General features: G+C 36.1%; 1 protein-coding gene across 1 annotated transcript; it reads left to right on the forward strand.

The window, feature by feature from the left end:
- Positions 1 to 3269: 3269 nt before the first annotated feature.
- On the forward strand, positions 3270 to 3931 carry LOC138135420 (larval cuticle protein A2B). Its single transcript, XM_069054143.1, has 2 exons — positions 3270 to 3422; positions 3467 to 3931. The coding sequence occupies exons 1-2, from the start codon at positions 3411 to 3413 to the stop codon at positions 3860 to 3862; spliced, it is 408 nt and encodes a 135-aa protein (XP_068910244.1). The 5' UTR covers positions 3270 to 3410; the 3' UTR covers positions 3863 to 3931.
- The last annotated feature ends 9986 nt before the right edge of the window (positions 3932 to 13917 follow it).

A 13917-nucleotide genomic window follows, 5' to 3' on the forward strand; every position in this document is an offset into this window, starting at 1 on the left:
ACATGTTTGTTTTTAGCAAAGGGTGCCCTTAGGTATTTGCTTCGAGAATAGGAATCGTTAAGTTCTTCTATTTTTAATGTAAAACATTGCAAAGAAAGAAAATAAGGAAAGATATTTTTGGCTCTACATTTTAGGTTAGCTGTCAACATGCTCCAATTAATCTACGCTTTAAAAAAGCACAACAATTGACGGTTTCCAACGCCTTCCCAGCCCAGGATTTCATTTGAACGCGCGATAGATCTAAGCCTTCCCTGTCAAAAGTTACTGATTTTGTTTCAAAGACAATTTACTCAGATATAATATGTGAAAGTTAAAAAAAAAATCAAAAACAACGAAGTTTTCTGTATTTTTGTTGTCCAAATCGCTAATTTTACAAAATGAGTTTGAACAAGTCATCTGAATCGAAGTTTCTCCTTAGTTACGCTTAATGTGTGAACATTTCAAACAAAGAGATCCAACACCAAAGGAGTTATCTACAAAAATATCTTGGAAGACCAATCCACAAGTTTTACACAATGTCTATCAGCAATTTATCCGGATCTAAACTTCTTCAACGAGTTGAGCTAAGATTTTGGCTTTATTTTAAAGCGCATTTAGACAGATATTTATTGTGTAAATTTGAAGAAAAAATATTCAGCAACAACGAAGTTGTCTCCAATAAATTTGTGGAGATCAACTTTTCATCTTACAAAATGACCTCCAACAACCTAAGCTTTTCTAACAAGTTACACCAATATGTAGGTTTTGCCTCAAAGAGTATTAACCGAGTTACATATTGTAAAAATTTCAATGGGAAATATTTAGTAACAAGGAAAATATCTACAAATATATATTTTGAAAGAGCAATAACCAAGTTTTACGAAATTACTGTCAGCAACCCATTTGGATTTACGTGTTTTCAATGAGTACTAAAACGTCACCCTTATTTTAGAAAGGATTTATTCGAATATACAGGGTGAAAATTTCAAAGAAAATATGCAATAGCAAAGAAGTTATTTGGAACTATATCTTGTGAGATAAAAGCATCAATCTTAATAAAATGTTTAATTACAAGGAAAATATGTGTAAATACATAGGTATACAGGGCGTTTTCAAAGTTGAGGCGTTCCTTTTAGAGTTTTACTAAAATATGTAGGGCAATGAAGATACACTAAGTTAATTTTTTTGAAATTTTGGAACCGGTCCTGCTCAAATTTTCTCTGATTTGTTAGAAATTAGAATGGACAAAAAAAAAATCAAATGAGCATGGACATTAATAAAAAATACTGTCAGAGTTGTCATCTAATTAGTCGGAATGGCTTATCATTACGAAAATAATGAGCTCACAGATATGTTGCTAATACATATGGGCAATGTTATCAGTAGGGTTAAGCGGAAAATAGTTGGCGGCCCCCACCAGTCCGCTACAGCGTCGCACCATTATCTTTTCGCTGCGAGCGTGAACCGTGGATCGTTTTATAATACGAACGCGCTGCACTGGATCGTGATGGTGGGAGGTATTCTTGACGCGTTCACTATTTTTCGCCTAAGTCTAGTTATCAGAATACACCTGCGGCGTCCAGAGAGTATATACGCAGAGTGATTTCCGGAAAGACACCATCCTGGGCCACGTCAGTTATTAATCTAGTACAGCGGAGAAATAGACAGGACCGGACTCAAAATTTTAGGAAATAATAAAAATATACAGTCAATGATCTACGTTAATACAAACATTTTACTAAAAAGATTTAGGCTAAAATTCTTAAGAATAATGTATAGAACCTCGTGTTACAAGGAACGCTTCAACTTCGAAAACACCCTGTATCTTAGAAGAAAAATTAACAATTCTTATCAATGATCATCAGTAATTTATCTGGATTTAAGTTCTTTCAGCGATTTTTTCCAAAGTAATAGCAGATTTTTTTAAATCCTTTTAGAAGTAAATTGAAAACAAATGATTTAATAATTTTTTCAGGTGATAACCTTGTTTAGATTTTTTGTAAATTAGTAAAATTTCAACAACCACGTTGGACAATTTAAAATTTAATCGAATCCCGAGAGGAAATAAAGTCCTTCGGGCATCATTAGGGGGTCGTACTCATTAGTGCGAGTTAATCTGTCCGTCCATCGCAGGTACGGGTCCCCTCATAATCTGTTTTGAAAAAGTATGATCCCGTTCAAGTCGAGTAATATCGAAATTATTTCGAAGAGGCTTAAACGATCATCAAGAAAGGCTTAGGCCGGAGATACCTACCGGCTTTTTGGTAAGCAATCTACTCTGTTTGCGATAAACTTTCAAACTTACAAGCTGCCAATAAAATTTCCAAGTAGATCGATCGGAAGCGAGACGACTTCCCGAACGACATCGACGTCATAATTAGAAATTATTGCCGAAAATTATCCAGCCATTCCGCCACCACCAATTACTGCAACGCGCCGGGAACAATCCGGTTAAATTTTTTAATTAGGAAAGGACCAGTTGTTGCCCTCCAGCAAACGGACTCGTTATACAACGCAACGCAAGAAGTCGCAACAAAGGTCGGATGCAGTTTAGCAACGCGACATGTTTCCAGACAATTACAACAAGGAGGCATCCTTAACAAAGATAACGCACCCGGCGCGTCCCGATTCGGCACAGGAAAAAAATTAAGCCGGTTATTTTAAATTCGTGTCCATTAAAAGCAACAGAATTTAAGCCCCATATTTGGGAGAAGGGAGGCGTATATAAAGTTTTAAACAGCATTAAAACTTCGCCGTAAAGAGCAAATTAAAATACTTATTGAAACTTATTAAAATTTCCGTGACCTCACGTTTTTAATTCGGGCTTGTCTGTCTCTTATGTAAATTTGAGCATAGAGAAAATGCCGAAATTACCAGAATAATTATTAATTACGGCCGAAGGATTCTAACAATCGCGAAATTATTCCGGAATGTTGCATAATCGCTAAGTTTTATAACAAATTTACATATCTGTCTCGAGAAAAAATCTTGTCCCATATGTAGGTCACCCAAACCGGTGACTCTGATGTCACAATCTCGACTTTAATTGTCTTGTGTGTGATTTTTTTTCGACACCTAATAACTAATCAGTGATGATTTTTTCTGATAAGGAGAAATTAAATCAATTTGGTTGCACAAAAAAACTGCGATTGGGAATTGTCCACTGGAGGTCAAATAATGTCTTAATTGGTGGTCCGAGCGTGACCCAAATTGTCGAAATTACACCCACAATGTGAGAATCGACAATCGATTAGATACAGGTTAAGTGTACCACTTTTAAAACTAGATCGCACACCGCAAGTGACACCATAAAACTGGTACCCATAGTAAGTACTGACCTTACGAAGGCGCAGCCATTGTGTAATTCCCCGCTCGGTATAAAAGGCCTCGTTGGTCTCCAAAAATCATTCACTTCACCACACTCCACCGCCATGGCTTTCAAGGTACGACTCTCACCTGCTCGAACTTGTCTCACGATTTTTTCCAGTTTGTAGTCCTCGCCGCCTTCGTCGCCGCCGCCAACGCCGGTTTGATCGGCTCCCCTGTGGCCACCTACGCCGCCGCTCCCGTCGCTGTCGCCAAGACCGTGGTCGCCGACGAGTACGACCCTCATCCCCAGTACCAGTACGGATACGACGTCCAGGACGGTTTGACTGGAGACTCCAAGAGCCAGATCGAGAGCCGCAGCGGAGATGTCGTCCAGGGAAGCTACTCCCTCGTCGATCCTGATGGTACCAGACGTACCGTCGAATACACCGCCGACCCCATCAACGGATTCAACGCTGTCGTCCACAGGGAACCTTTGGTGGCCAAGGCTGTCGTCGCTGCCCACGCTCCCGTCGTGCACGCCGCCCCCGTTGCCAAGATCGCTCATTTCGGTTAAGACAGGATAGTTTAATGTACATAAAATATTTATTTATTGAAATAAAAATAGCGATGATTGTTTGTGAAATTCATATTTGGTTTGGGATCAAAATGGTGAGAGGAAATGGAGTGAAATATTTAGTGAAGCAACACTATAAGTGAATAAGAAAAAGAAAAGATAAGATAAAAAATTCAATCGATACCAGATGAAGAAAATACATCCATAGAGGAAGGAAGCTTCGAAATTTGTTTTCTTCTTTGATTTGCAAATTAAGTGGGAATAATACTTAAAGAAAAAATTTGGAAATATCTTTCTTAGGCACCCATAATGAAAATGGTAATTTTACATACCCACAAGCGCACGAAATGTAAGTCTTTTTCGGACGCTGACCGTGGCGGCATCTGTTGGTCTGTTTAGTAAGTTAGCAACGAAACCGACAAAACCAATAATTGTCCGGCCACCATAAATTATGTAAATAAGTAATTGCATTGCAAATAGTAAATTTCTAGTTTTGTTGACAAGCTGATAACAAATACTATAAAAAGAATTTGTTATAATGTCCAGAGTGAGCGTCAGCTCTATTAAAAGAAAAGGAAAGACGATAGAAAAAAATCTGAAAAGAGGTTCTTAAATGGGATTGAGTAAGGTCCATTTTAAACCAAATTTGCATATTTTTCCATATTTGGAAACTGAAGTAATGACGTCATCGAATTGTTTTTTCCCAGAAACATACCCATATTTTGGCATATTTAAAAAGAGCTAATTTTTCTGAACAATATTTGTAAAGAAAAAAATTTGCTGTCTTTAAATCGTGACGATTGCGAATTTTTGATATTTACAAATTTGCTTATCATTTTTTAACGGAAAAAGAATTTTTTTCTTTACAAAATTTGTTCAGAAAAATTAGCTCTTTTTAAATAAGTATGTCAACATATATAGGTATGTTTCTAGGGAAAAAAAATTCGAAGAATAGAGTTGAGACATCGAGTTTCGATCACCTTTTATGCAATAATAAATTTATCTATTTGAAAAAGGTAGATACAAAATATATTTTTAAATTTTCCAATGATGTCTTTTGTTTTGTCGTTCATGCGGTCGCCTAAAAAATGTAGTGTACACCTCTGCCAAAAAGTGTCTTTTGTCACGCCTCGGTTGCGCCTCGCCCAGAAAACTCCATTGACAATTTTCAGCCATTTTTTTTTTCGAAAATCCGTTTATTGCGCTTTCCTCTGATAATTGAGCACTCATTCTGAAGAAATAACAATACAAAAAACACTAATAACATTTTTACAATGTTTTTCGTTTCTTATTTCACATCTTCATAAAACAAAAGTTTCATCTCGACTATTTCCTCTTCTTTTCAAAGCTTTAAAAAATAAAATTTCCTTGTCACATTCTTCAACTTCTCTATAAACCACTTTAAAAAAATTTGTACAAGCTGAGACTGTAAGTCTAATTCTGCTAGCGTTCTTGTTCTTTTTTCTAATTTCTTGTTTTGTTGTTTTATTCTTCTTTTACCAACGAATTGTGTTGGATTGTGTAGACTAGCTTACAGGAAAATAAAATAAGGAAAAAAATGGAATAAGAAGAGAAGAAAGTTCATAAAGAAAGAAACATTTCTTTTCGATTTTCGTTTATTGTATTTATTGCTTTTTGTAGTTTGCTTGATTCAGAAGTTAAAAAAAGGGTATGTGCTTAAGACCGCACGACAGAAGTGTAAACTTCTATGAAATTAACTTCACTGTTAGTTTCATGAAAAGTAGGTAATAGTAGATTTTTAAATTTGGGGCATAGCCTGACAGCGTGACGGCGATTTGACCGTGACGATTTTAGCGTGTCGCATACGACTTGAGCGTGTCGCATGAAACTGAAACTGCCTAAAGAAGTTTTCACTTCAAAAATCAAAGAGTAATATTTTTTATTGTTCTAGCTGAAGCCAAGGTTTTTTGAGCGAACTCGTGAACTCTTGGAAACTATTTTATGTTATTTAATCCGAACTGTTGCAAATTTACATTCTCGGCAAGTTGAAACACGCCGCAGGTTAATGACGTTTCATTCCGAAATTAAACATTGTACCTGCCGAGATCAAAGGTAGGTCCGGTCAAGAAAGAAGTCCCGGGGAACTATCTGGACGTTGTGCTTTCAGTGTACATTTCAGCTACTTCAAAAAAAAACTTCCGTAAAAATTGCGTTATGTTTAAATAAAATAAGTTTATGTGTTGCGTCTCAGATGTGACATAAGCGCCGGTCCGGAGGACACAAGACCAAAAGAACATTTCTTTAATCAGTGAATCTTTCGATTCCGTCGTGTGTCAAATTAGCGCTTGCGGAAAATTTCGTAAATGCTTCAAAGGAATTTCGCAACCATGAAGGGAACGTCTAATTGCTAATAGAATTTTCAAAGGCGTTTACATTACCGAACTGATGTTTAATTCCCTTTATGCTTAATTCTTGGGGCGGCGAGGAAACAAACATAAAACGAACGAAAGTATGCGTTTAAAGTGCGAGAGATTATGTAAAAACAACACCATAATTTCAGATTAGGACCGGCGGGGCGTAAACAAGCGGGGGCGGCTGCAGTATTCATGAAGTAGTGAAGAAACGGGTGCTTGGCGCCTCTTCAATTACCATTCAATCATCTCGGCACGAAACAATAATTCGCCGAAACGAGCAACGTGGAAATTGGCAACGGAGAGCTTATAGGTTTTTCACGTGAGACGGAAAAGTGGTGCGTGTGCAGGCGAGAACTGAAGAGTTATTTGTGCGTCCAGGCTGAAAGGAGATTGCGGCGTTTTGATTGTGCACATACTCCGGCAAGGCCGGAATTTTAAATTAAAGATACGGCCGGATCGATCGATGATGCACACCTGGTACAAAGACGATCCCGACTGAATTTACATGTTTCCAATAATAGTAAATCACGTCGCATCGCACTCCTTACGTTATCTTTATGCCGGAGACCCACTTGTGGGTTCATCTGGGCTCTCTCTCTTTGTAAATGAAGGGCCTCCCGGACCGAGATAAAGCGACCTGATAAAATTTAGCAAACTCCACGCAAAAATATACACTCGTACGGAGTTGCCTTTTAACTACGACTAACTTCTAATTTAAATTAACAAACAGGACTTGTTGACTTTATCTTGCGAATTTAATTCTACATTTAGATTTGAATCGGCGAGGGAGGCTCTGGCCCGGCACAATTTCATAATTTACGGATGGGCTGCATAGGTACTTCCAACACGACGAGATTTTATCGGACACACGCTCGAAGATGAATTAAACAACGAGACAAGGAACAGAAAGGAAACGTAAACGTTGTTGAACAGGAAAAATATCAACACAAAAATTATTGCGGTTTTTCGATCTGCGTTGTATAATTAAATGTCAATAAGAAACGTAAACGTTGTCTGGTGAATTTCAAATATTATATTTCGCAATTTTTATTATTTAATAGAGCTTCGAAGCTCCGCTTCAGGAAGATTTGCTACACTTGAGCTCTTTTGTGAGCTTCGGACACACCGGAATGTTATCGGATACGGACTGAAGGAAATATGAAGGAGAATAAAACAAGAAATACAAACAAGAGTAGAAGTGGTTAAACAAGTAGTCAACAACCGCATTCTCCAAGAATTTGTTCAATTCATTAAAGCCAACTCATATTTTCATACAAATTTTGGAATAAAATCCAAAGATTCTCAAAAAATGCCAATCTAAAAATTTTTGCATCTTCATTTTATTAAAATGGTAAATACTTTATTTGTCTTACGGGCTTTCGGATTCCTGATTATAATTATTAATTGTATAGTCAATTTTTTTTAAACAATTATCAATGTCAAAATTCTCTTAAAGAGCAGGCTGTACAGTCATGGCCACGGAATTTCGTCAATCGTTGTCATTCAACTGACATGAGCTGTAAACCAGGTTTTATATATTTCTAACCTCACATTGGATTTTTGACATGGATGATGCTGATGGCATTTTGATTTTTATTATGCGTGACAGAATTTCTGTCACAAAAATTTTGAATGTCAGTCATGACAATAAAGCTACACAAGTTTTTTCGAATTGACAGTAAAATAACTGACGAAATTCCGTGGCCGTAACTGTACCACCCTAAAACCTGTCGTTTCGAAACATCTGACGTAAAATTTCCTTAGATCAAGTATGAGGTTATCTCAATAATTTTCAAAAGTCAGAAAAGTTTCAGTTGTAAGCAAATTTTATCCCAAAATAGAAGAAATAAAGACAATTGTGATACTGAAAAATACAATTAAAGATGTTCAGTAGCGCAAGCGCTTTTACATCAAAATGGCTGACATACAATTGACGTTTTGCGTTGCCAACCTAACAACCATCAAATAACTAGTGACTCAGGTTCATTTTTGTAATAGCATAAACATAACTGACATAACCAAAAATGTTTTTAATGTCGTCTCAAGTTAAAAAATCCTGTCAGTGCCAATTACGAGACAAAAAACACCAGTATTTTTCAATTGTTTCATTGCCAACAGACTCAGTCATTGTTGATCACGCTGTATAAACATAAAACTAACAATTTCAAAAAATAACATTTTTATTCCTATCCCCCATCCGTTTCTTTTTCTGTATTTCTCCCTGTTCCTTTCTCTCCCTCTCTCTCATATCACTACATCCATTCCACATGTGCTCAATTATCTTCCTCTCTCCGTATAGCACGTTCTGCACTATTTTTCCTTTCCTTCCATTCAATACCTGCTTTCTCTCTCCTCGTTCCCACATTTAAATCACGCCATCATTTTTCCTTTTTTGGCACTCTCTCTCCCCAGGTACTCCGGAATTTCCTCTGTCATACACCTCTCATACTTTCTGTTGTATCTGGATTCTTTGATTCTTTCCCTTCTCATTTGCTTGTCTGTGTCTTTGTTTCTTTCACTCGGCTCTACATTCATCCATCTTCCTTTTGCTCTTAATCTTTCCACCTCTTCACCGGCATACCCGTTTCTCTGATAGTATTTTTCTCTCTCCTTTTTCTCCGTATTTTTTCTTCTTTTCGCTCCAGCATTCCGTTAGTATCCTGCACTTTTTTCTTCTATCCATTTTGTCTTCAAACCTTGCCGCTCTCTGTCCCGCTTTCACTCTCAGCCTATTCCTCTTACACTCTTCCCCCACTATGTAACCTGGCGTTTCTCTGTCCAATCGTAGCACCCCTTTCAAGTATTTTTCTTCTCTTCTTGTTTCTTCCATCTCCAGATCTCGGAGTTGATAAGGAATAAAATCTCTTTCTGTCGTAGTTCAAGCTATTTTTTTGGCATACAATTAATTTTAATTATTTTTAGAATCAGTGTTTTGTAGCTTGATATTATATTTTGTGAAAAAAATTACTGTATATTCCTGAAGAAGAAGAAAAATGACACTCCAACAGCTTTGCTTTAAAAACTATCTCATCAGTATCTTTGTAGTGTCATTGTTAAGAATAAAAAAACCAATTCCTTGCCTGTTTTATTCCAAATATTACGTTTATTTTTCGATCTACTTTTAAATTTTTGTCATGTCTCGAACGGATTCTCACCGATTAAGAAAGAGTGACAAATAAATTCTTTATTTTAAGAATATTTTAATAATGAAGCTTGATTCCACTTATGTAATTTGCAAACCAAGAATCACTTCAGAAAATTGTTAATTAGATACGTCGTGCTCTTCTTTTAATTATTACATGATTTAACATGTTTATCATGTGTCTTTTTTTTTCTGAAGAGCTGAAAACTAAAACTGAAAAATTCTCCAAATTCTCCAAAATTTTTCCAAATATGTTATATTTTCGTTGTGGCTTTCACTTAATGAAGTAATGAAAAGTAATGACTTTTTCACACTCTTTCACACTCTACATCTGTCGTAGTTTAAACTACATACCTAATCTAATTTTATCTGTATTCAGTGGAACATGGGCGCTTAGAAATTTTGTAATAATACTCTCGAAAAAAAAATATTGAATTTCCCTAACGAACTAAATAGACATTCCAAGAGTTTTGCTTTAATAAAATAGTTATTTGTGTATCAAGCCCAAAAAGTGCATCTTTTTCGTCCGGGTATGAATCTTCTGGCCGAGGCTTGGAAACAGGCGAAAATAAAAGCCGCTTTTTGACAGAGGTGCACATTACATTTTTTAGGCGACCGCACGAACTACAAAGCAAAAGACATCATTGTAAATATTACAAATTTATTTTGTATCTACCTTTTTCAAATAGATAAATTTATTAAAACATATTAACCATTTTTTAATAGTATGGGTTATCAGATTACCAATAAAACTAGAATTTTACTATTTGCAATAGAATGACTTATTTACATAATTTATGATGACAGGACAATTACCGGTTTTGTCGGTTTCGTTGCTAACTTACTAAACAGACCGACACATGGCGCCACAGTCAGCGTCCGAAAAAGAATTACTTTTCGTCCGCTTGTGAGTACGTAAAATTACCGTTTTTATTAAGGGTTCCTAAAAAAGTAAGTTATCCGTATCCTTACGATTTGTTAGATTATTAAATCAATTAATTATTATTGTTTATTGGGTCCAAACAAGAATGTTATTTTTCCAAAAAAAGACTGAATATTTATCGTTTCTGGAGCACATTTTCACCTGTCCAATGCCAGGAGAATGTTTTGTTTTTTATTTTGAAAAGGTTTTAGCTTTTGAGTTTCGTGGAAATTCAAAGCTTCATTTCCAATTACTGGACAAATCAAGAATCACTTCAAAAACAAATAGTACATTATTTAGTACATTTTACATCTCTTTTTCACAAAAGCAAAAATGAAATTATTTAACGTCCGGTGAAATAATTTACGAGTTTTGATATTAGATAAGCAGGAATTTTTTTCCAACTCTCAAAATGAAAATTGAAAGTGTTAGACAAGATCAAGCAAAGTCCCTCCATCTTCGTGCCGTTCTCTTCCCCAGCTTAAAACAGCTTTCCCCGGCAAGATCCCTCTTTCGCCCATCGGAATTTTAAAATTCCGTCCGGATTACAGCCGACTTGCTTGCAAAGGGTTTAATTTTATAATTTCATAAAGCTTTGTATTCCAAAGCAGCTGTTGACGCCGCGTCCAGCGCGGAAATTGCCAGAGGTCCGACCTGTCGGTGATTACTGTTTTTGTGTTGGCCAAGTATACAATAATAATTGTAATAATATTAATGTTAAGTGCTTTGATGTTATTGTATCAAAATGTAAACTCACATGTTAAACAGAAGGGCGAAACGGGCACAACACCGCAACGTCTCTTAATTAAAATTTCGTCGCTGTCGTTCGTTTTCAACCGCAAAACGTTACAAAAGGGCGACGCCGGTGGGCCCCTCACGTTTCTAAATAAAATTATTAAACGCAAAACAATGAATTTGCACCGGCGTTTAAACGATATTAAATTGCGCCGTTTCGACCCTCGTAAAATCTTCATTTATCTATACAATCTTCGGAACGGCTCCGGAGGATTTTATAGTGCCGGAATTAATCCAAGCTTCCGATTGTTATCGACTAAAATACTTTTTCTTTAATCTCTCCCTCCAAGCACTCGCGCTCGCCGGATCTGTCTCCCATTGAACGCTCAGATTCCCTCCGAAATTACCTTCGGTTTGATCTAATACAATAAACATCTCGCAAAGTTTACGATGAATTCACAAACAAACCATCAAATCCCATTTAGAACATCACACATTTCGGCGAAGCAACAGTTCAGTAGTTGTGAGGCTTTGTGCAACCAATCCCACCGCTAGAATTATCTTTTTTGACATGTGTGGAACAACAAATTCTCTTTGTATTAATAACACGATAAAGGCAAAGCCGTCGACTTGCACCTGTGTTGAGAATTGTTTTTCTGACAGGACTCACTCACTTTGTTTGCTGATAAAACTTTGTGATGTATGGCGAAACTTTGAGGTATTACAAGTGTCCCCTCTCGTACAACCATTCAGAATGTTTTGCTACATAAGATACCTTATCAGGACGAAATAATATAATATTGTGTATCCAGTCCCGGCGAGCTTTTTGTTCGACTCTGATGACGAATTTTCTTTGTCTGGAAGCTCTGACCTCCGCACGGCTTCATTAATTTTGTTTAACTTTAGCGAGCAGAAAATTTGAGCGTTTGTTGTTGTCTTCGCTCAAATCTGGTAATAACTTTCCATTTTTACTGCTCAATTCCTCAATGAGGAATTTGCTCTTCGCCCGACACATCTGACCTTATCTCCACATAAAAGAGCCTCGACCTCAGCCTCATTAATTCCGTTTAACTTTAAAAAGCTTAAGGTTTGACTGTTTTGTTATTTTTGTGAAACGAGTCCAAGTTTCCGAATTTAATGTGAATGCTTTATTCATAATTAATTTTAAAAAGTCTGCGGCACCTCGCCATTTGCTAATTAATCCTGAGCACTTTTGTTCCGAAAAGTTGAGGCGCTCCGATATTATTCATCTTGCGGAACTTAACATCAACGCAAAACCGGTAAATACCTGCGAAACTACCTACTTCGTTACCTGTAAAGGATGACTCTCTCCCGGGATCTTACCACAGCATATGTTTCCATAATTTACACGGTGATTTCCCGAGAGGACGGGATTATTATAATTTCCACTGTTAAAACATGATGTCTCAATTTGTACGACTAATTCATTATTTAGGATCGAGTCGGGGGAAAGCGGCGAAACGACACCCGAAGAACAACTGTTGATCTGGGCGTGAGGAGTGCTGAGACTACCAAAACGTCGAACTGTCTAACGAGGGAAGTTGGGATGTGTGGGAGCAATAGGTCTATCAGATCGGAAGGATTCAACACGAAATGCTGAAATTCATCATTATTGCTAATTAAGAACTGTCAATTTTATTATCGCTGGAAAAGCAAGAAACAAGCACTCATCTTCATTGGATTTGTCTGAACAAAATCTGCAAAACATAGTTGTTGGATTTCATTTATCGCTCAAAACAACACAATGACTGTACGATTTATTTTTAACATGTTCCGGCGCATCCACCACTTTTATAAACGACAAATTAATTTTTTTTAAATAAAATCTTTTACAGATACAGGATTTCTCTGCCAAATCCTACATTAATTTTTTTTAATAAAAATGGAATTTCTGCTATTTATTTGAAGCCAGAAACAACGAAAATATTTGTATTTAAATTGCTTGTTGACCTTTCCGCCATTATCGTTAACCCAAAGTAAGAATTTTTATTTTTACGTTTTTACCGTTGGATTTGAAAGAATTTTCAGAATCACCAAAGAACGGTGGATTTTAAACCACTAATTTTGCAGTTACTTAGATAAGGGGCGGCTATGACTTTGACAGTGTCAGATTTTTCATCTTTGCTAACTGAGCTAATAAACGTCAAACAACTGTCACTATGAATCAAATTTTAACATAAAATATTCATCATTGAATAAATAACGGAGAATGGACATACAGTGTTGTTGCAGAGTTTCGCTAAAAATTTCCAAATTTAAATTGAAACAGGTGTATGCAACCAAAAATACTTCTGTGCATCCAGAGCATCTGAAAGTCTAGATTCGGACATACGTCCAGAATGTCAAAGATCAAAATTGTTGATCGCACGGTATAATATTCATTTTAAATGTTTTCCGGCGCATTCACCATTTTTGTAATTAAATATTTTTTATTTTTTGAATGATTGTTGTGATAGATAGCAACACGCAGTGTATTTCTTCGAATTCATCCAATCTAAAACTCGAATAAACAACTTGTCAATTTTATTGACTTCACAAATATCAGACATATTCAGCCAAATTCCTCTTAAAGAGATGATTATTGAATCGCACCAAATAACGAAAATGTTTACAATCGAAAATTTTATTTAAAAAAAATTCAGTCACGATATACAGGGTGTCCCAAAATTGGCGTAGAAACTACTTACTACCTTATCGAGGATGCTTAAATGTACATGAAAAAAATATGGAAAAAATGTTTCCGACAAAAAATCAATTATTAACGGTAATACAATGTAAACAAAAATATATTCGTACATCATTACCTTGCACTGTTATCGTAGTGAATTAAAAATTTTTTTTTCAATTTCCAAAGCTTCTA

Source organism: Tenebrio molitor, chromosome 7, assembly GCF_963966145.1.
Source record: "Tenebrio molitor chromosome 7, icTenMoli1.1, whole genome shotgun sequence".
In the NCBI taxonomy this organism is placed as follows: Eukaryota; Metazoa; Arthropoda; class Insecta; order Coleoptera; family Tenebrionidae; genus Tenebrio; species Tenebrio molitor.